The following is a 21,659-nucleotide window of genomic DNA, read 5'->3' as shown; positions in this document are numbered from 1 at the left end:
CAATCGATGACAGAACTCTCGTTATTCTGCTTTTTGGCCATTTTCACCACCGAGGCATCAACCAAGAAATTATTAGCAACCCTCAGGATTTCCAGCCGCTAGCACCGCGCGGGGTGGGGATGAATAGGCCGTGCAAAGAATCGTTCGCTGACCAGCCAAGATGGCCACTTTCACATGGCTGAGGGCCACTGGCTCCCTGTCCCCAGGGCATCTAAAGGCGGGGCCGGCCGGAAAGACCCTCGGGCAGAGCCTGAGGACAAAACCTCTGCCTATTCTCGCCGTCGCCGCTGGGGGACGCGACCTCGCGCACAGACAGCTCGGTCAACGGTCGGGAGGGAAGTGCCATGTCACAGCAAGGGGAACAGGCCCACGAAGTCCTCGTCGCTTTTCCATCCACTTCGAATACGGAAGGGTACAAGGGCCCCAAGCACTCGCATTTCCACTTAGCCCTTGTTAGAAGTGCTTAAGATAACTAAATATTCGCAGGAGGGGCGCGTTACCTCCGCTCGCTCCCCCTGCCCCGCGGAGTGGTTCAGCCCGGGCTCCCCTTCCGCGCACCGCCCCTTCGGCCTACCCCCGCGCTAGTGGCGCATTGGCGCGCGGCGCTGAGGGGCGGGGCCTGGGCCGGGCGCGCGCTGGCGCTGTGTATAAATACTGGGCCGCATCGCCCGCCGCCTCGTTCGCTCTGCGCCGCCCGCCCGAGCTGAGTAGGACGCCGTCTTCTGCCTGTGCATTTCGCAGTCGTCGCCTCGCCGCTCCCTTTTTCTTCAACGCCACTTACACTCACCGCTACGAACACCAACATGAACGGGCAACTCAACGGCTTTCACGAGGCGTTCATCGAGGAGGGCACGTTCCTCTTCACCTCAGAGTCTGTGGGGGAAGGCCACCCAGGTGAGGTGACGGGCCCTGGAGCGAAGTGAGGGGCGGGGCATGGGCAGGGCCGGCCGGGAGTCGCCGGCCGCGGTGCCCACGCTGGTTGCCCTCGCTCGGCGGGCGGTGGGAAGAGCGGCGGCCGCGCGCCTTCCTCGTGGCGCCGCCGGTCCCGAGCGCGTGGCCGCCGTTCCCCTCCCCCTTCCTCTCCTCTACTCCCATCCGGCCGCGCGCCTCGGCATGCGGAAGATTCCAGAAAACGAGAAGGGCGGGGGCCGGGGCAGCTGTGCTCCACTCGGGGAGGGCAGTATTTCCTCATCTCCGCCCCGCCGTCTGAAAGCCCTCGAGTGGGCGACCGGCCCTCAGTGCTCGCGGCCGGTCCTCGGGAGCGCGCGCCCCGCATTGCAGCCGCAACCACGTGTTTGCCGCATGTGGCATCTGGGCGAGGGGGAGCCGTCGGGCTCCCGGCGCGCTCGGGTGTGCGGAGTGGGGGGCCCGGGCCTCGGGACGTCTGCCGTTTCCGTTAATTCCTTGCCTTGGGCCATTACGGCCCCCAGAAGAAGACGGACGTGTCTTTCGGCAATATATGGCCTTGCCGTCAAGGTGACAGCCTCCAACTAAATATAGCGCAGGTTGTGGGAGGCCTTCCTTATTTGGACCACGTTTGAAAAGGATAGGAAACATGAATTAAGTGTAAGCTGCTGTTGCGTTGGATTTCCCTTTAAGTCTTTGGTGCTTTGCCGTTAGGAAAGGTTTTACCGAACATTTCCTTCTCTGGGCTTTGTCCACTAGTCCGCCATTATGGAGATCAATTTACACGTGAACGAGTGAAGGTGTTTCAAGGAACTTTTCAATCTCAGCCTGAAAACCTCGCCTAGTGGAGATCACTGTTTTGCCGTACGGATTCTGCCTTTTCTTGGGATGACCACGGTGACATAGTTATCTAGTCTAATGGTTTTAAGGATCCGTTTCTCTCTAGTCTACTGTGCCTCTGAAATCCCACAAGCAACCTAGTGGTGTAGGAGAGGACAGACGCCAAGATCCTGATGAGGGAAGGTCATGTGTTGTGGTGGGGGTTACCCACCTTCCCTCAAGTGTTGAGAACTTAACATGTATTTGATCCACGTTTTATTTATTTAATCACGTAAGTCACAGGCGCTTATAGCAGTTTGTAAATTAAATCTTGAGCCTCTGACTTGATTGCTATACACGTCTTGCTTTAATTGTTCCGGATGATTGTAGAAAATTCAGGAAAGTGGTATTCCTGTTCTCCCACTCTTTAACAGATCGCAAGACAGTGGGGAAGTAACAAGGATTCAGAATTCATTTGGACATTTTCCAGTCTGTTCAGCTCATGTTCCTGGAATACACCTGACAAAATCAAATATTTTATTCCTTCTGTTCGTAAAGTGTCCTTTTATTGTTTAACTGTGACATTTTTTGTTGCTCTGATTAGTGTTCCTTAGGATCAGGGAGAAATTGATGGCGGGGGGACAGTTCACCTTTCTGGGGGTTGGTTAGATTTATAATGAAGATTTTAAATTTGGGGGATAAAACGTAAGTATAATTGTCCTTGAAAAATAGTATTGTATAGCAAAATGTTTCCCAGCTTTGCTTTTGGGTTTGAAGATAAACTTTCTGTTTTAACTTAATTCCAATTATGTGGCTGTTGTTTAACAGTGGAAATTGTATTGCCTGGGAACTTAATTTTTCAAAATGTCTGAAATACTTTAGAGATGGGATGAAATCCTTCTAAGGTGTAACTTGCATGAATCACAATGAATTTAAATGTATTAAAAGTGCTGGGTGTTCTGCTGGCTAATCTGAATTGGTGAGCTTGTGGTGCAGCTATATTAAGACTGGTGTCAAGTTTTCAAGTAATATGCAGCATTATATCCAGCATTTATTTTTCAGGCAAATGGTTTCTGGTAAAGCAGTACTTTAATTAGACAGTAGTTAAGGTCTCCATAGTTGAAATGCCACTGAATTCTATGCTTGAAAATGGTTAAATTGGTAAATTTTATGTTCTGTAGGTTTTACCACAGTTTTTAAAAGAAAGCTGTCCCAAAGATCTGTACAGCAGTACTTACAAGGAGGAATGACATACATCCATTGACAGTAAGATAAAGAGATTGAGCCGGGAATCTTTTTTTCTACAGATAAGATTTGTGACCAGATCAGCGATGCTGTGCTTGATGCCCACCTTCAGCAGGACCCTGATGCCAAAGTGGCTTGTGGTAGGTTCTAAACCCTGCTTGCTTATCAACTGAAGAAAAGCTAACATCGCAAAAATTACTTTGTAAAAGAGTGACATTTGAGTGTGAATTTATCTTTTATTAGAAACTGTTGCTAAAACTGGAATGATCCTTCTTGCTGGGGAAATTACGTCCAGAGCTGCTGTTGACTACCAGAAAGTGGTTCGTGAAACCATTAAACACATTGGATATGATGATTCTTCCAAAGGTGTGTTTTAATGAGTTGGCTTTTCTAAGCTCATTTTTCCACATTTTCAACTCTCTCTAGCTCTGTCTTCAGAGTGTTCTTACTTAAACCATTAATTCCAGTTGTACATTTACTATCTGTTTTGTTCTAGCCCTATTTAATTCTCTAAAAGTTCTAGGTTTTAGGTGTACAAGTTTCCCCCGCTATCCAAAAATGGGACGTTCCCATGAAACTTGTAAGCCAAAATGACGCAAAGCATGGCTTCATTTTTACAGCAGACCTACATTAGTACACGGCTTTTTTTGTAAAAGCATAAGTCCTCTGCAGATTTTTTTCAGTTAGTGAAAAGTACTGGTATAGGTCTTTCCTAAAAGTGAAGTGGTGAAACACTAACTTTTGAAAAGGGGGGTGGCGGGGATACCTGTATTTGGTTTCTTTAGCAGTATTTAAAATCCCAGGTACTTACTGTAAATAGAAGGCACTGGTATTGCTTTGGCCCTTTTTTTTCTTAAGGCATTGTTTCGTTTGTAGGGTTTGACTACAAGACTTGTAATGTGCTGGTAGCCTTGGAGCAACAGTCACCAGATATTGCTCAAGGTGTTCATCTTGACCGGAATGAGGAAGACATTGGTGCAGGGGACCAGGTACCTTGGTGTAGACTCTTACCTGCATCTCTTCTAACATTAAATTCCAAAGCTTGGATTGATCGCATTGACTTTTTCCTTTCTTAGGGTTTGATGTTTGGTTATGCCACTGATGAAACTGAGGAATGTATGCCTTTAACTATTGTCTTAGCACACAAGCTCAATGCAAAACTGGCTGAACTACGCCGCAATGGCACTTTGCCTTGGTTACGCCCAGATTCTAAAACTCAAGTAAGTGATTATAAAGCTAGATCACACATACTGCACAGAACATCAGTAAAGTTGTTTAAAGCCAACTGAAAAAAAGACTATCCTTCCGTATGGTAATTTAGTTTTGTCTTGGCTCTAATCCGTCTAGTAAACTGATGTTCTGATCATCTGCTTTGCCTTCAAGGTGACTGTGCAGTACATGCAGGATCGAGGTGCTGTGCTTCCCATCAGAGTCCACACAATTGTTATATCTGTTCAGCATGATGAAGAGGTTTGTCTTGATGAGATGAGGGATGCCTTAAAGGAGAAAGTCATCAAAGCAGTTGTACCTGCAAAATATCTTGATGAGGATACAATCTATCATCTACAGCCAAGTGGCAGATTTGTTATTGGTGGGCCTCAGGTAAGGCCTTATGATACAATTTGACTTTTTTTAATTTTCTGTAATGGTTACTTGCAAATTTGGCTACTATAACTCCCCCCGCCCCACTTTTGTAAGTCTGCATGTGAATCTTCTGCGGATATCTGCTGAGTGGTGCAGAATAGGCATTTTAACAAACCTGACCTAGAACCATTTATTGGAAAGCACTAGGCATAAAGTGACTAAAATCCTGTAATTTCAGGGTGATGCTGGTTTGACTGGCCGGAAAATCATTGTGGACACCTATGGCGGTTGGGGAGCTCATGGAGGAGGTGCCTTTTCAGGAAAAGATTATACCAAGGTGGACCGTTCAGCTGCTTATGCTGCTCGTTGGGTGGCAAAATCCCTTGTTAAAGGAGGTCTGTGCAGAAGGGTTCTTGTTCAGGTATATACTCTTTTGTGTAACTGGAGTGATTAGAAGGCATGCAAGTGGGAGGGCATTTAGCGTAGTATTTGTCTTTTTTAAATACCGGTGTGTTACATAAGTGTGTGGGTCTTTTAGTCACTGACTCTTATATGACATTTGAATCCTTTTAGGTCTCTTATGCTATTGGAGTTTCTCATCCATTGTCTATCTCCATTTTCCATTATGGCACCTCTCAGAAGAGTGAGAGAGAGCTATTAGAGATTGTGAAGAAGAATTTTGATCTCCGCCCTGGGGTCATTGTCAGGTAAAGATGGTAAAGCCTATTGCTAGTCAAAAATGAGGGTGTGGGTGTTGCGTGTATATACATATATTTGAGATATATTCAAATCCGAGAACGTGAAGGTCTTGAAGACTCCTTAAGTGGGGAAATGTTTTAGTTCCTATAACTGTTGATGTTATCTTTAAATTGCCTTTAGTAAAGGCTTATGTTAAGAACAATCTAAAATTACAGTGCTCCATGGCTTAGACTAACCACCCTAGAAAGTCTTCCACATTTGATACGGGGATTTGTGCTCATGTTACCTAAGGATGTTTATTTTACTTAAAAGAAATTAGTACAGATAAGTGGGATATTCAAGGCTGCTATAAAGAAAATAAACAGGGTGTGGGCATGGGACCTTGGTAAGTATGCCATGATCTCAGATGAGCTTTTGACACTTGGAATTTCTCAGAATAATGACAAGTTTTCATATTTGTTGAGCCAAGGATGGAAAAACAAGAACTGTAGTTACTAATAAGGACTGTGCGAGGAGTTTGGACACCAGGGAAGTAACAAACACTTCTGCCACAAACTTTTTTCCTAGCAAACCCCAGAGAACTGAACTCATTTGCCAGAACTCTTGAAAATGAGTCTTGCTGATTGTTTTGCTTTATTTTAATTGAATGCTACATATTAAGTTACGGACTTGTATATTCCAGGGATCTGGATCTGAAGAAGCCAATTTATCAGAGGACTGCAGCCTATGGCCACTTTGGTAGGGACAGCTTCCCATGGGAAGTGCCCAAAAAGCTTAAATATTGAAAGTGTTAGCCTTTTTTCCCCAGACTTGTTGGCGTAGGCTACAGAGAAGCCTTCAAGCTCTGAGGGAAAGGGCCCTTCTTCCTAAATTTTCCTGTCCTCTTTCAGCTCCTGATCAGTTGCAGTCACTCCTAGTTCAATGACATGAATTTTAGCTTGTGTGGGGGACTGTAAGTTGGGCTTGCTATTCTGTCCCTAGGTGTTTTGTTCACCATTATAATGAATTTAGTGAGCATAGGTGATCCATGTAACTGCCTAGAAACAAACCAACAACACTGTAGTAAATAATGCTTTTTGAAATTGAACCTTTGTGCCCTATCACCCAACCTTCTAAAATCCTAATTGCATTGACTTTCCCACCAAATGCTGAAAATGTCCTGTAATGTGCACGTAAAGTACTTGTAGTTCCATTATAGCCTCTGTCTGGCAATGCCATAGCCCTGTCAGCATGAATTTGTAATGTCTTGAGCTCTATTATGAATGTGAAGCCTCCCCTTATCTTCCCTATAACTTAATCCATTTCTAATTATGTAGCTCTTTGTCAGGGAGTGTTCCCTATCCAATCATTCTTGCATGTAACGCAAGTTCCAGTTGGAGCTCTAGCCTGACAAAAAAAAAAAAAAAAGGCAGTTACCATTAAACCATCTCCCTGGTGCTTATGCTCTTAATTGCCATCTCTTAAATAGCACCAATCAAAATCTCTCCACTTTTCAGCTGTCTTTTGGAGGACGTACGTAATAAGGTTTTTATTTAGTAAACCAATCCTATGCATGGTTTCAGCACTAGCCAAACCACCAACTCCTAGCTCTAGAAAAACAGGCACTTGGCACCCTTGTGATGTCATACAGAGAAGTCACAGGGCAGTACCTGAGGGTCTGTAGGTTGCACACTTTGGTACCAGATAACTTTTTTTTTTCTTTATAAGAAAGACTGAGTACTCCACACTGCACAATAATTCCTCCCAGGGTTTTAACTTTGTTTTATTTTCAAAACCAGGTCCAATGAGCTTTCTGAACAGCTGGTGTAGCTACAGAGAAACCAGCTTCCTTCAGAGAGCAGTGCTTTTGGCGGGGAGGAGGAAATCCCTTCATACTTGAACATTTTCTAATTGCTTATTTATTGTATTCTGGGGTATGGCGTAAGTACAGAGAAGCCATCACCTCAGATGGCAGCTTTTAAAAGTTTTTTTTTTTTTTTTTTTTTTTTCCTCAACACCATGATTCCTTTAACAACATGTTTCCAGCATTCCCAGGTAGGCCAAGGTGTCCTACAGAAAAACCTTGGGTTAGACCTACAGGGGGTCTGGCTGGTGTTAACAGAAGGGAGGGCAGAGCTGGTGCGGCTGGCCATGGAGAAAGCTGACTTGGCTGGTGTGGTACAGAGAAGCCAGCTTGTTTACATGCTTATTCCATGACTGCTTGCCCTAAGCAGAAAGTGCCTTTCAGGATCTATTTTTGGAGGTTTATTACGTATGTCTGGTTCTCAATTCCAACAGTTTAATGAAGATCTAAATAAAATGCTAGGTTCTACCTTAACTGTCTCCATTATTCTTTAAAAGTGTTTTGGTATGAATATGATCTGAGAACATATTCTTTATCCCTTAATAATTTGAGGTAATCCTTCCCATGGTTCAGGGGAATCACCTCAAACCCCTTCAAACCATGACTGCAAACATTTATTTTTTTAAACTATTTTATTTCTTCATGAGAGGCAGAGGAGGAGGGAGAGAGAGGGAGAGAGAGAGAGAAGCAGACTCCCCAGGAGCAGGGAGCCCGATACGGGGGACTCCATCCCAGGACCCTGGGATCATGACCTGAGCTGAAGGCAGACGCCTAAACCATCTGAGCCACCCAGGCGCCCTGCAAGCATTTTAATAGGTTTGTAAATCCTATCCCTAGCACTAAGAAAAATATCCCAAGATTTGACGTTTGTCCAGCACTGCCTTTTTGGCTGATGCAATGGCCAAGATCCATGTGTCCTTACTGCAGCAGCCACTCAACTGCCAGTTAATGTTTTATTTTTAATTTTTTTAAGATTTTGACAGATACGGTGAGAGAGGGAACACAAGCAGGGGGAGCAGGAGAGGGAGAAGCAGGCTCTCTGCGGAGCAGGGAGCCTGATGTGGGACTCGACCCCAGGACCCTGGGACCATGACCTGAGCCGAAGGCAGACGCTTGACTACTGAGCCACGCAGGTGCCCCCAGTTAATGTTTTACAGAATTGTCCAAGATTAAGAACAAAACATGGAATGGTAATGTTCAGTCTTGAAACGTAAACCCATTATCTAGCTTTCCAGTGTGAAAAAGTTTTTACTTAGATATGTCTTAAGTATTAATACCTTTATTATAAACAGGTGTTAAGGCTGCAAGTTACATACATGTTCAGTACATGATAGAATTGGCAAAATTTTTCAACAGTGGTGAGGGGGCCAGGTTCTAATCCATTTTATAAGATAGCTCACAAAATTACAGTGAAGATGCTGTAACTTTCTAAAACCTTTGAGTTTGTAGAGGTCTAGACAAGAACTCAAGAACCATCCCTTTTTAAAGCCTAGGAGCTAAAGTACAGATAGCCATTTGGCACATGTTTACACAAGCATGTATGAAAATCAAGTGGTGTGAGACCCAAGGAATGCTTAATTACACCTATTTGGAGGCTTAAAAATTTGTAACTTGGGAGGGGAGGCAAAGTTAAATCTGAAGGTCTTTAAAAGTTTCAAAACATTATCTAGAGAATAGTGCATTGCTGTAAAAACCACCATGCTGGTCAAATAAGGGGAATGGGGAAGAGTTGGGTGCCTGTAGGCTGGTGGGACAGCACCAGAGAAATTGTTGGGTTTCAGTATTTACTAGGAAGATAACTGGACCTCAAGGAGCTTGGAGAAGGATCTTTTGTAAAAAGGCCCTGTCTTCTGCCTAACATGGGGGAGAAAAGATTCTAAAAATAAGGTGAAGAAATCGTAACCAGCCCAGCGAGAAGAGAAGCAAAGGTGTCAAATGGGGTGATGGTGACTGCAAATGGTTGAATATCAAAGCATGCCATGTTACAGAAAAGTTTTGAAGGGATGACCTGGCCAGCGACTAAAGATCCAAATGCTGGGAGTAGAATGAATTGGAATACTAAAGCCTGGCTAAAAGGATGTTGATAGCCCATTCCTCTAACAGCTACGCAGGGCCTGATTCCTCCTGAAATCTGAACTCATTTATTCCATTGAACAGCATTCTTCATAAACAGTATTAAGACAACCACCTTTCCACTCCATCACACCCCAACATTTTCACTGGGAAAAAGAGGTGGTATGCTAACAGTTTTGGGATAGCATCCTTGCCTATATATATATACTTTAAAGATTTATTTGACAGACACAGCAAAAGAGGGAACACAAGCAGGGGGAGTGGGAGAAGCAGCAGGCCTCCCACTGAGCAGTGAGCCTGATGTGGGGCTCGATCCCAGGACCCTGGGACCATGACCTGAGCCGAAGGCAGATGCTTAACGACTGAGCCACCCAGGCGTCCCACATCCTTGCCTATGTTAAAACTATTGTAAGAGTCCCTTCCCCAAATGAAGAACTACTTTTCTTACCAGTCAAGTAATGAGCTGGGTCGGGGGGTGCGGGGGTAGTGCAGGGGAGCAGAAGATAGCTGAACTTCCTAGCAAAGGACATTGTGCCAAGGTATATTGTGTCATTGAGATGTGCAAAACTATTGAGAACCATGTTTCCCCACACTGGTCTTGACAAGTGATCAAGATACCCCGGGGCACCTACAGCTAGCTAACTCACAATGCCTTACAGGAATCAGGCTTCAGGGGGATGCCCTGATTCAGGCCCAACTGCACCTGCTCTGGTCTGTCTATGCCTAGATTCCAAGATAAAGGGTGAAAGAACAGAGGTAGTAGAGATGAACAAATTGAAGAGAGAGAATTGATACAACTTGGAATTCGGGAAATGTGAGGGAAAAAAAGGAAGACTCAAGATGCTCTTAATGGCTTGGCCAGAAAAAATGCAGTTGCCACTCACTAATAGAGAAGCAGGTCTGAGTTGGGGATGAATTAAGTTCTGCTTAGGACAGAGTTTGAAAGCTTTGCGGGATGTCCAGGTGGAGCTAGTTAGATCTATAGGTCCAGGGCACAGGAAAGAAAGCTAAGCAGCAGCGACACTGGAAACCACGAGGTGGACATAATCATACCAAGTGTGTACAGTGAAAAGGCAGCTGCCTAGGAAAGAACCATTGACTGGGGGTGGGGGGGGCATGGGAAGCGAAGCCTGAAAACAGAGATGCCATCCTTCATCAAAAGTTACTGGGACTGCCAATTTACTGCTAGTCTTTGCTGTGAGACGATGAACAAGCACCCAGAGCAGGAGCCTTTTTTTTTTTCTTTTTTCTCTATGCATTCTTACTTCCTAGCCCAATGCTAGGCTTTTCAGTTTTCAAGGAATTGAGGTGCTTCCTCAATCACCCTGTATATCCAAACCTACAAAATAACTGCAAACATACCCTAATCCATCACGAAGTTTGGTTAATCCCTACTTTACATCACTTTCTGCTCATCAAAGGCTAGAGTAATGCTAAATACACTGCACTTGAGAGAACTACTACCAATCATCTAAATCTCCTTATTAGTTTAACCTTGTCCTATTGTAACTATTCTCAAGAGCTGCTAGTGAAAACCTTACTGGCTGTATACATAATAGGAACCATGAAGAAACTACAACTGTAGGGAAGAGAAAATTACTCTGCGAATTTAGAACTTGATCACCATCCCAATCTTACCTTAACTAAGAAGAAAAATTTGAAGCTACATTATTTCATAATTAATGTCAGTGATTCTGCAAATGACAAAAGGCAGGGTACGGGACCTTAAGTCAAACAGACGAGATTCAAACCATCAATACATCTCTTACTAGGTATTGCCTTTGAGCAAATTATGTTGTCTCAGCCTCACTGTCTCCAACTGTAAGATTGGGCTGATGGTCAGTAAGGACTAAATGCAGTAACACGGGCACAATGGTTCTCACAGTACCTAGCATATGGCAAGTACTCGAGAACAGTGAGGTGTTACTGTCATCATGGTACATTAAACCTCTTTCCCCAAGGAGCCAGTCACTGTAAACCTCTTACCCCTTTATCCTAGAAGGGCATTTTCATATTGCTTTTAAACCCCTCCTAGCTCCTCAACCTTGATTTGATAAAGCTTATCCTTGCTTGGCTTCTCTAAAGTATCCTCTCTGAATTTAAAAGAACTATAGACACAGAAAAAAAATGTATAAAATATCAATTTCTTCACATCTCCACTGCATAGGTTAATGGTCCTATGACTGGTTGCTCCCACATCTGTACCCAACATCTGCCCCCATCAGAACTCTGAGTGGACAGGGTCAGAATTTGGTTCAGGAGTATTAGAATTTGAAGAATCTGTGTTTGAATGACTCGACTCTCCAGCTGGCTCAAAGGGTCGCAAGTTTGCGTAAGTCACCTCTTGGGCCAGCTGCTCCAGGGAAGGGCGGCCTAATACCAGATTTCGAAGTGAGATACAAGTCATCAGGAAACTGAAAAAGAGGGAAAAGGTCACCCAGTCTAAACTCCTGTTTCTACATAGGAATTCCTGCCAAAGCCCTAAGGGCTACCTGGTCCTACCTTCTCTCATTCAGGCCTAAGTGAAAATATCCCCCTAGTGACCCACCCATCCCAGCTGGAAGGGCACCCCACTCTTTATATGGTCCGGTAGAGGATTCCAGAGTGGGGTAGGAATAACCCACAAGAGGCTGGTGATAAGCTGAGGTGGAACAAGACAGCAGGCCATCAGACACAGGTCATTTACTCTTCCATTAAGTCAGGGAAAGGAGAATGGAGAGGGAAAAAGATACGTAGCACTAGACTGTCCTTTCCTGGGAGAATACCATCCCCCCCCCCCCCATCATTACTTCACCAGAGAAAAGTTACCCAACTCACAAGCATCTGATGGCAAATGACTAGTACTGTTGTGGAAAACTTACCTGCGGCGAAAAATATAGAGCTTCCGCAGCAAGAAGCGGAAGAGCCGCTCGTGGAAAGGGGTATTTCTCTGGCGTTCAAGCTCTTGGAGCCTTCGCTGGCGTCTAAGAAAGGTCTGAACCAGCGGTGTTGGCTCAGGGCCCCCTTGTACTTCTCCTTCCAGCAGAGGTTGCAGCTCTGGAGGTAGAGGCCCCGTTTCTGCCCAGAAGATGGCAAAAAGAGGAATCACTGAGATTATTCTTTTAGAACTCTCACCAGCCAGAACCTTCCAGTTCATTCTTTTAATGGCTAGATCCTCTTTCACAGCCCTGATTTCTCATAACCAGGTGCCTTCTCAGCCCAACTCTTCATATACTCACCAGTTCCATTCTCGACCTTCTCCTTTAATTCTTGTAGATATGCCAGGTCTTGCTCCAATGCAAGCTCTGTAGTATTGACGTAGATGTACATGTAGCAGGAAGGACTGGATGATATCGTATACACCTTATGGTACTCACCAGCAGGCAACTGACAAGGGGGAGGAAATGGATGTATTTCACTCCCTAACCTTTCCCTAGGCAGCCTGTGCGCCTCCTACACTACCTACTGTACCCCAATCCACCCTCCCCCACCTCCCCGAGGCACTTTCTTCTCATTGTGTTTTGGAGTCCAAAGGAACTGACTTCTAGAATCCTGGATGAGGCTATTCACAGCCCCGGGGGGGCGGGGCGGGCTTGCTTTTTGAGCTGCCACTTTTTAAGTCTGTAATAACTTAACTCCACTCATCTAAACTTCTCTGCCATTGTTAATTCCAGCAAAATACCTGCATTTTTTCTCCTTCCTGAAGAGTCTGATTCTTCTGTTCTGCCATCAGCTCGACAATCACCTCCCCCTGTAGCAGCTGAATGCTAGTATTGCCCAGGTCTTCACTCACAAAATTCTCCAGGTGCAGCCCTGCCAGGGGCAACAGAGTTCCCCATCCCATCCTATGGAAGATGAAATCACTCCCAGCCAGAACAGAGACATCACACCTTTACCACTACCACCCCTCAGGTTTCAAGAACATTCCTCCCACCAGGAATGCCCCTCCCCCCTCTATCACATGCAGTGTCCCTGGCCAAGGAAGCCACAAGGAAAGACAGCAAAGCTTTCTTTGCTTTCCTCCATACCAGGGAAATCTGCAATGAAGACCACCTCAGTGTGGTTGTCCAGGCTGCTCTTGATTTCCTGTAACTTGGTCCTCCAGGGAGACAGGTCCATCAACAGTGGCTGCAGCCAAGGTGTACGCTGGAAGGGGGACCAGGTGGCTTGCACGATGTCCACACGAGGGTCAAAAATCCTTAGGAAAGAAAACCATGTTCTAAGGAGACCACAGCCACCTACCCATTGGAATTTCTGGTTCTGTTTCTTTCATCACTGTTCCTAGATAGAGGGAACAGGGTTTCCAGATAGAAGAAAAGGCTTATGTCAGCATGTTATTGCCATTCTAGGGCAGAGAGAGAAGAGGAAAGAGATTCTGGAGCACAGGGGAAGAATGGGGGTTAGCGGCCACCTGAGAATTACGTTAACAGCTTCTTAAAGGAAAAAAAAAGTTACCTTTTCTTCTAGTTGATGGTGCCCCCTGCTGGAAGCAATCAGCTATGCCCACAACCAGGTGAACAGGGACATGCACCAGAGGACAGCCTTTCAAGCAAGACAACACTGGGGAGCATGGGCTACTCATCTTGGCAAAAGGAGTGGGACTTCATTTTTCCCCTTCTCTGTTCCCCTTGCCCACCTCTGCTGGAAGCGGTCATTGATGGAGACCCAAATATCAAAGTAGATCTGGGGCTCAGTGACATTGTACTTGGGAAGCAGGTGGCTCAGGCAAGTGGCATATTGCTTCAGCATGTCTGCGTGATCCTTCCATCGCCGGCTCTGTGTGAATACCTGCCCCAAACCCCCCCATGTTAGTCCCACCTCATCGTTATCAACCTCCCAGAAAGATCATGCACCGCCAATGACACTACGAGATCCCTGCCTGGTGCCTGTTTTGACCAGGAAAAGAAAAAACCTGAACTTGTCTTTGGGGAAGAATATTTCATTGCTGGGCTTTTTAATACTTATTTCCTAAACCTAATTTCAATTCAAAGGAAGTGAATGGCACTGTCCTATTTCAACTTCAACACAAGAAGGGTCAACCTGGCTCCTGAGAAAGGGCAGAGTGGACCCAAATGTGTTTTATAACTATGTTTAAGATCAAACCAGACCCCAATACTCCAGGAAGCTCTGAAGAAGTGTAAGTTATCAACATCAGGTATCTCACCCCAGGGTTAAGGTAGCCCAGCTCGCCAGTGCGGCCGTCCCGGTAGGTGATCTTCACGTGCTGGTGGAAGCGTGAGTGCACCATCATGTCCCAGGAATAGCCATACAGCCCATTTGTCCAGTTGTTATAGCCCTGAGAAGGCAGGGCAGAGGCAATCAGCCCAACTGTTCTCATATTATCCCCATGCCCCACCAACACAGGGCTGCAAAACCAGCCCCACACTTTCCCTAATGCTGTGCCCTCTGCCACCTCCCAAGCTAACCCCCAGGCCACACATACCTGGGTGAGGAAATGGGAATAGGGCAGGAACAGCTGCTCCAGGAGGTAGAGTAGGGTGAAGGCAGCACCCAGCTGATGGCGCAGCCCTGGCTTTTGGCCACCTTTGGCCCGGCTCCTCTTGTACATGCAGGACTCACTGGGTTGAGGGGCAGCCTTGAGGGGCAGTAGTTCCTGCAGCTTTTCGGGGAAGCGAGATATTAGCTTCCGGGGCCACTCAGGGGAGCAGAAGAGAGGGCTGCTGGCCAGCATGACGTAGGGGAACATTCCTAGAAAAGGAGGGAGGAAATAAGCATTTCAGGAGTTTGGTTGGGGGGGCACCTGGGTAATCCCTCAAGCCCTCTCCTTTCGGAACCTCTCCCAGGTACTCCACTTGTGACGAAAGCAGCTCGTAACTAGAGGTGTCTTACTTCCCCAACACTCCTTACTCCGCAACACACTAGCTGAGCCCAGACGCCCCGGCCCTCTCCTCCCGTTTACTGCCATTTCAGTGACTGCACCTGGCTCAATGCAGCTCCAGGTGCCATCGCCATCTCCCACTCCCCGCACCCCTGCGGCTTCCCACCTCCTACCAAACCACGGGTACTGACCAATGCTGAAGAGCTGGGAATTCATGCAGTGGAAGTAGGACACGAAGAGGAGGCCGATGGACCTCGAGGCATCAAAAAAGAGCAGGAAACCCGCTGAGAGGTCGAGCAGCAGTCCGCACCAGTGCACCACCAGCAGACTGGTCATCTCCTCAGACAGTACCAGTCTGCAGACACCAGAGACAAAGGTCAGGCAGCGGCCCACTGCAGAGCCCAGCATTTACAGCACTTCCGCGGCCAACCTGCCGCTGCTCACCCTATCCTTGCCAAAGGAAGTACCCTAGCGGGTGCATAGAACTCTACATGAAAACACCCTATGGTAGAGTTTCCAACCCACCTTCCTTTCCACACAATTCAGGTGTTCAATTTCTTTTCAATATATCCTATGTGCTAACCAAGGGCAGATTTCCCAGGGCAAATCTGATGGAGAAGTGAGTGTACTTGGTGGTGGTGGGGAGGGGCGGGAGTGGTAGATTCTTCACAGAGATTATAAATAAGAAACTTTAAAAGGTGAATGCCTAACATAATAAAATCAAACGTTTGGAACTGGGAAATAAAGAACAAAGTAAAACGCGAGGAAAAAACACACGGGAGGAAGGGAGAAATCAAGATTTTCTAAAGAGGTGGCAACAAAGCTTTGGCAGGGCAGGGACGCCAACTGTCCATCTTCTAAGTCTGCTGGCCCAGAAGTCCTGGCGAGAGGCTGGGGTGGCCACCCAATGACACAGGGCCCACCCACAGCGGTGGCTGGGAGCTCAGACTCATTCACCAAGTCACCTTATTCTGATTCTTCCCCTTTGTTCTTTAGTTTTTTCCCTTCATTCTTGCCCCTACCATACGTCTCCTAGATATTCTGGTAAGACTGACTCCGCCGTCAGCTAAAGAGAAAGATGAGCGGACAGAGGAAAGCATGTGGCAAACTGAGGCAAAGCAGGACCGGCAGCCGTCCCCGCAGACCTGAGGGAGGCGAGTTCCCCACTGTGTACCGGTGCCGTGGCAAGAGAACTCTGCCCTGCCTGCCACTCACTTGAAGGGAGCGAAGAGCCAGTGCCGGGACAGATATTCCATGGAATAGCCCTCAACCCAGTCCGCGTCCAGCTTCTTCACGCCCGCAATGAAGTACACGATGAAGATCTGCAAGTGCAGAACGCAGAGTGTTCAAACACGAAAGAACCTGGTTTGCTACGGACTGTCACAAATGACCTAAGTCCTGACCTGAGTTCAGGGCCTAAAGATTTTGATACATTCAATTCACTCATCTGAGATCTCCACTCGTCCAACAAGTATTTATGGCCATTCTGCCAATGGCCATACAATGGCCTGCCAATACGATGCCAGGCATAGTATTCGGTCCCAAGGGAAGTCATGAAGCACAGCTCTCTTGTAAGGATGCTCTTCTAGGGGCGCCTGGGTGGCTTGGTCGTTAAGCGTCTACCTTCCGCTCAGTTCATGGTCCCAGGGTCCTGGGATCCAGCCCCGCATCAGGCTCCCTGCTCAGCGGAGAGCCTGCTTCTCCCTCTCCCACTCCCCCTGCTTGTGCTCCTGCTCTTGCTATCTCTCTGTCAAGTAAATAAATAAAATCTTTATTTATTTATTTTTTTTAAAGATTTTTATTTATTTGACAGAGAGACACAGCGAGAGCACTAACACAAGCAGGGGGAGTGGGAGAGGGAGAAGCAGGCTTCCCGCGGAGCAGGGAGCCCGATGTGGGACTCGATCCCAGGACCCTGGGATCATGACCTGAGCTGAAGGCAGACGCTTAACGACTGAGCCACCCAGGTGCCCAATAAATAAAATCTTTAAAAAAAAAAAAAGGATGCTCATCTAGCAGGGCCAAAGCTCTATCCTTTCCATGACGAGGTGAGAGAACCCAGAGACTAGGGGATTGGCAACGAAGGAATCAGCCTCGCTTTCCAGCAAAAGGGAAGAAAGGGAAGATCCAGGGAGGCAGAGTACAGAGCCACCTGACAGCAGGATGGTCGTGCTGACAATGGCTGTAGAAGAACACCCTCCTCTTTCCAAAAATCCTGTACCTGGCCACGCAGCACAGCATAGTTCCAGAGGGGCACGTGGGCATTCCGCTTACAGGCATTCAGCAGGCCGTCAGCAGACCTACACCGAGGAAGTGAGGATTAAGGGGAGCTGCTCAGTCCAGCACATTTCCACCTTTCTCAGTGTAATAATCTATCTATCCCAGGACATCCCCATATGCTCTCTGGTCCTCTGGGATCTTCTGAGGCTCTTCAGAATTATATGAGCAAATTTAACAGTGCTTATTTTCAGTCATAACAGAAATGTTACTAGTGGGTTAGAACAACACACAGTTCAGTGTTTACCATTAGTTAGTAAATTAGTCGGTCTTAATGGAACAAATCAGGAAAAGGATTACAATGCTTCAGAATATGACTGAATTTGAAAAAAGAATGCATTTGAGGGAATGTTTGAAAAGCTCAAGGTGTAGGTGTATGTAACTATATAGTACTTTTAAGAAAAAAAAAAATTCAATATCCAAAACAAACTGACATCTCAGAGACCTAGATGCCAGGACCTAGTGCTGGAGCTTACCTTGGGAGAGAACCTATAAACCCAAGATACTAAGACTAAATATATTCTGGGGAGGTGGAAGCAAAGCAGGTTTCAAGAAGACAATGAATGAGCTGAGAGGTTGGGAAGGGGGCAGCTTACCCTTGTGGTTAAGAGCCTCATGGCATTGTAATGAGGAAAAATTTTAAGTGTTTAGTGCCTGGCCATGTGGAAAATCCTGAGGGCTAAGTATTTTTTCAAACTGTGTAAAAATTATAAAAATGAAACTTTTCAGGAGTATTCTATCAAAACTGTCTCTTGATTTTGTATGATCAGAGCTGGGCATCTGAATGAGTTTAAAGGTTTACAAAGGGTATCTGTAGGTATATTTAATGACTGATAAATCACTAACAAATTCAATGTTTGAGATTTTTTTCCCCTATACCCATCTTACTGACATCTCCTATTTCCTTTTCACTTAATGGGAAGAATTCCTAGAGTTTATCTGCCCTGCCACCCTGTCTCCAAATCCCTTCACCACCTCCCCTGAGAGATGGTCACCTAAGCCAGAGGTGGGGGAGGGTTACTTCCTCCCAGGACAGCACTGCTGAGCAGCCCTGGTGGGCCCTCTCCTTCTGACATGACTCTGCCTCACAGCAACTTCTACTCTTGGCTCTAACTCTGCCCCTCTGGGCTCACACAGAGAAAGTCTGCTCCCTCTTCCACATGACCACCCTTGAAGTATCTGAAAACATCTATGTCTGGCTTTAGTCTTCTCTTCTTCTAAGTGGATTACAGGAAGTGGATAGATCAAGGCACCTGGGAAGATATGGAAAGAGTGAAGGGGTGGGGATGGAGCCATTCTGCTTTTTGTCATCCCAAGTGCCCCAACCTCACTGACCCTTCCCCCTCCCAAATTCATCCAGACCAAAGTGTGACCCTGTAACCACACTTTGCAAAGTGCAGTTGGAAATATGCTTGCTGGGGGGCGCCTGGGTGGCTCAGTCGTTAAGCGGCTGCCTTTGGCTCAGGTCATGATCCCAGGGTCCTGGGATCGAGCCCCGCATCAGGTTCCCTGCTCCGTGGGAAGCCTGCTTCTCCCTCTCCCACTCCCCCTGCTTGTGTTCCTGCTCTCGCTGTCTCTGTCTCTGTCAAATAAATAAAATCTTAAAAAAAAAAAATCTTAAAAAAAAAAGTAAATATGCTTGCTGGGGCAAATTCTAGAACCTCACCGGGCCCCTACCACTGGTAACCATCCTGACCCAGCCAACCCCTTCCCCTTTCCCCTAGAATCATACCAGTAGTGGTTTGCATCCATGAATGTTAGCTGAAAGGCCAATAAACCATACAGATAGGAGTGGTTGTTCCATGACGTCTTGTCCAGGAGAAACACATACCAGTACGGCAGCAGGAATAAAACACAGCTCATCCGGTAGCACAGGCCCAGCATCATGCCCAGGGCCCCTGGGATTTGTGGGGGAGAGGATTAAGAGGTCAAAGGGTCACCACAGGCCCAGCTCCCCCAGGACAGGCTGTGGGTGGGATTAAGAAAAGTCATCGGACATTTTATAATCATAAAACCAAATGAAAATCAAATGTTATTTTAGTATTTTAAAAAGACTTATGGGGGTCACAGCTCAGATGACACACAGGTCTGCGGGATGAAATGAGGAATCACAGCAGAAGTGAAATAATGAACCCAAGACTTTGGTCATTCACCAGCATGCTTGGTTTAGGTAGGCCAGTCAATATTCCCATCTCTCCCATACTTTCCCTCACCCAGAAACATGACGGTATAGACAAGATACATCCAGTCAAGTGGTAGCGGCTGCAGGGCATCCAGCAAAGGGAAGCGGCACACATCTAGCCCATCCAGGTATCGTCGGTCCAGGGAGCTGAGCCCCCGTTCTTGGGGAATGTCCAACACCATCATCAGCCCTGGGAAGGCAGTCGAGGAGGGGCTGTTAGGCCTCAGCAAAGGAAGCAGTAAAATACACTGGAATACAGTTGGATGCACCCAGCTCCAGGGTCAGACTTCTTACCTAACCCTGGTTCTGCCATTTATTCGTTCATTCAACTCTAATTACTGAGGACCTGCTCTGTGCTAGGCATTATGCCAGCTGTGTGATCTCAGAAAACCACTGCACCTCCCGGAGCCAATTCCTCATTCCCTGTTTGAGAAAGGGACTCATAATATATAATTTACAGGGTTACAGGGGGCGCCTGGGTGGCTTAGGCGGTTAAGCATCTGCCTTTGGCTCAGGTCATGATCCCAGGATCCTGGGATGGAGCCCCACATCACTCTCTCCGCTCAGCAGGGAACCTGCTTCTTCCTCTCCCTCAGCCCCTCCCTCTGCTTGTGCGCACGCGCACTCTCTCTCTCAAATAAATAAATAAAATCTTTAAAAAGAAACTGTATAGGGTTACAAAGAGGATTAAATGAGAGAAGTGTACAAAATGCTATAAAAGCTGTCCGGGTTTTGATAATTTAAGGTCTGTCTTATGAAGCCATAAAAAGTGTTCTAGGGTGGTGCATCTCAACTTTTTTTACTTCTTAGCACACCCAGAAAATAGTATTTGGCTTACCACAGTAGAGCAAACAGAAGGGGCTACTCAGGTCAGGAAGCCAGTTCCAGTTAAGGCAGGGTTTCTCAACCTCAGGACTACTCACATTTTGGGCTGGTTAATTATTTGCTGGGAGGGGCTATCCTGTGCATCATAGGTCACTTAGCAGTATCCCTGGCTCCTAAGTAGATACCAGTAGCCACCTATTTCCCTTCCCTCAAGTTGTGACAAAAATGTCTACAGACATTGCCAAATATCCCCTGGAGAGCAAAACTGTCACCCTTGAGACTGGGTTAAGGGAATTAATACCTTAGCACATCTGTAACCCATTCCAAGCATACATGCTGTGGCCTATGTGTTAGGAAACTCTGGATTAGGGAGCCACAGCCAAAATGTCTGCCCTGTCACGCCTGCTATTTCTCTGAGGTCTGGTCCTGAGTATAGTTACTGGGCAGCTTCATGCCACAAGCAAGATGGGTCTCTGGTCATCTGCCTCTGTATTTCCTATGGCCTCAGATCAAAGCATTTCTGGCCTCCAAACCCTAATCAGAGGAGACAAAGGTGGATTTGATCCTAAACGCCACAAATCTCTCTTCCAGGAAATCAATATCTATCTTCAGCTCTGAAGGAAGGGAGGCAAGTCACGAAGTAAGTAACCAAGAAATGCACAAGGGACGATGGTTATTCTCCCACCCACCACCACACTGGCCCCTCCAGAAACCCGATTTACCAAAAAGAAAACGGAAGACAGCCAGGCTGGCAGGATCCGTTGGTCGATTCAGCAGGGTCACCAGCCTTCCCCAGCTGGAAACATCTGTCCACTCAAACCCCAAGAGTGTCCCCATTCCGCTGCCCTGCCTGGGCCCTGAAGACTGTCCAGCCTTGTTTTTCTGTACTTTATCTGCAAACAACAGAAAGTGTATGCGCAGGTGTGGGGACGGAAATGCTTTAAAATCGGCTCCTTCCCAAACCACAGAAATCACAGTCCCTACAGCCCCAGGGTTTCTTCCTACCAGGGTTCTCCCCCTGATTTCTGACTACTAGAAACACCCTCGCAGTACCAGATCCTTCTGGATCTCCCAATGTCCCAGAACCTCTCTCAGACTGCAGCCCCCAACCGCAAAGCTCCCCGAAGGTCATCATCACCCCCAAAGCCGCGGACTGCAATCTCTCTCTACAAGCCCCTTCCAGAGATCCCTTTCCCGGGGTCCCACAGGACAGTCCTACCGCCCCCGCCCCTTTGAGACAGAGTCCCTCTCTCTCCGCCGCATGGGAGGACTCTGTGCCTACGTGAGTCCGGCGGGACCCGCGCGGACCGGGCAGACACCGCCATGGCAGCGCGGAGGTAAGACGGCCAAAGCAGTGGCGCCCAAGTAGTGGCGCCCAAGTACGGAGC

General features: G+C 46.9%; 2 protein-coding genes across 2 annotated transcripts; one reads left to right on the top strand and one right to left on the bottom strand.

Annotated features, from left to right (window-relative positions):
• Window positions 1–709: 709 nt before the first annotated feature.
• MAT2A (methionine adenosyltransferase 2A) lies at window positions 710–7,570 on the top strand. The gene is made up of 9 exons (XM_028122392.2): window positions 710–894; window positions 3,033–3,110; window positions 3,214–3,336; window positions 3,847–3,959; window positions 4,047–4,190; window positions 4,354–4,572; window positions 4,793–4,975; window positions 5,128–5,261; window positions 5,936–7,570. The coding sequence occupies exons 1-9, from the start codon at window positions 804–806 to the stop codon at window positions 6,036–6,038; spliced, it is 1,188 nt and encodes a 395-aa protein (XP_027978193.1). The 5' UTR covers window positions 710–803; the 3' UTR covers window positions 6,039–7,570.
• Window positions 7,571–8,359: 789 nt separating this feature from the next.
• GGCX (gamma-glutamyl carboxylase) lies at window positions 8,360–21,659 on the bottom strand. Its single transcript, XM_028097052.2, has 15 exons — window positions 21,554–21,659; window positions 20,994–21,164; window positions 19,478–19,636; window positions 18,997–19,162; window positions 17,209–17,287; window positions 16,203–16,309; window positions 15,179–15,342; window positions 14,592–14,857; window positions 14,313–14,444; window positions 13,785–13,936; window positions 13,177–13,346; window positions 12,831–12,961; window positions 12,388–12,535; window positions 12,031–12,226; window positions 8,360–11,583 (listed from the first exon to the last, which is right to left on the bottom strand). The coding sequence occupies exons 1-15, from the start codon at window positions 21,594–21,596 to the stop codon at window positions 11,391–11,393; spliced, it is 2,277 nt and encodes a 758-aa protein (XP_027952853.2). The 5' UTR covers window positions 21,597–21,659; the 3' UTR covers window positions 8,360–11,390.

Source organism: Eumetopias jubatus, unplaced genomic scaffold (genome assembly GCF_037043125.1).
Source record: "Eumetopias jubatus isolate StellerSeaLion01/CBP00866 unplaced genomic scaffold, mEumJub1_p1.0 scaffold_9, whole genome shotgun sequence".
NCBI classification, from domain to species: Eukaryota; Metazoa; Chordata; class Mammalia; order Carnivora; family Otariidae; genus Eumetopias; species Eumetopias jubatus.
This window is presented reverse-complemented; position numbering and strand designations above follow the sequence as displayed.

What these genes read in the sequence shown, in the direction of transcription:
- GGCX (XM_028097052.2), bottom strand. Translation starts at nt 21,596, where the DNA reads ATGGCGGTGTCTGCCCGGTCCGCGCGGGTCCCGCCGGACTCAC. An exon ending in ATTCCCATTTCCTCACCCAG is followed by an intron (nt 14,445 to 14,591) that starts GTATGTGTGGCC and finishes CTGCCTTCTCAG; the next exon opens with GGCTATAACAACTGGACAAA. An exon ending in CTTCATTGCAGATTTCCCTG is followed by an intron (nt 12,962 to 13,176) that starts GTATGGAGGAAA and finishes TGCCCCTGGCAG; the next exon opens with GGCTGCACCTGGAGAATTTT.
- MAT2A (XM_028122392.2), top strand. Translation starts at nt 804, where the DNA reads ATGAACGGGCAACTCAACGGCTTTCACGAGGCGTTCATCGAGGAGGGC. An exon ending in ATATGATGATTCTTCCAAAG is followed by an intron (nt 3,337 to 3,846) that starts GTGTGTTTTAAT and finishes TTTCGTTTGTAG; the next exon opens with GGTTTGACTACAAGACTTGT. An exon ending in ACATTGGTGCAGGGGACCAG is followed by an intron (nt 3,960 to 4,046) that starts GTACCTTGGTGT and finishes TTCCTTTCTTAG; the next exon opens with GGTTTGATGTTTGGTTATGC.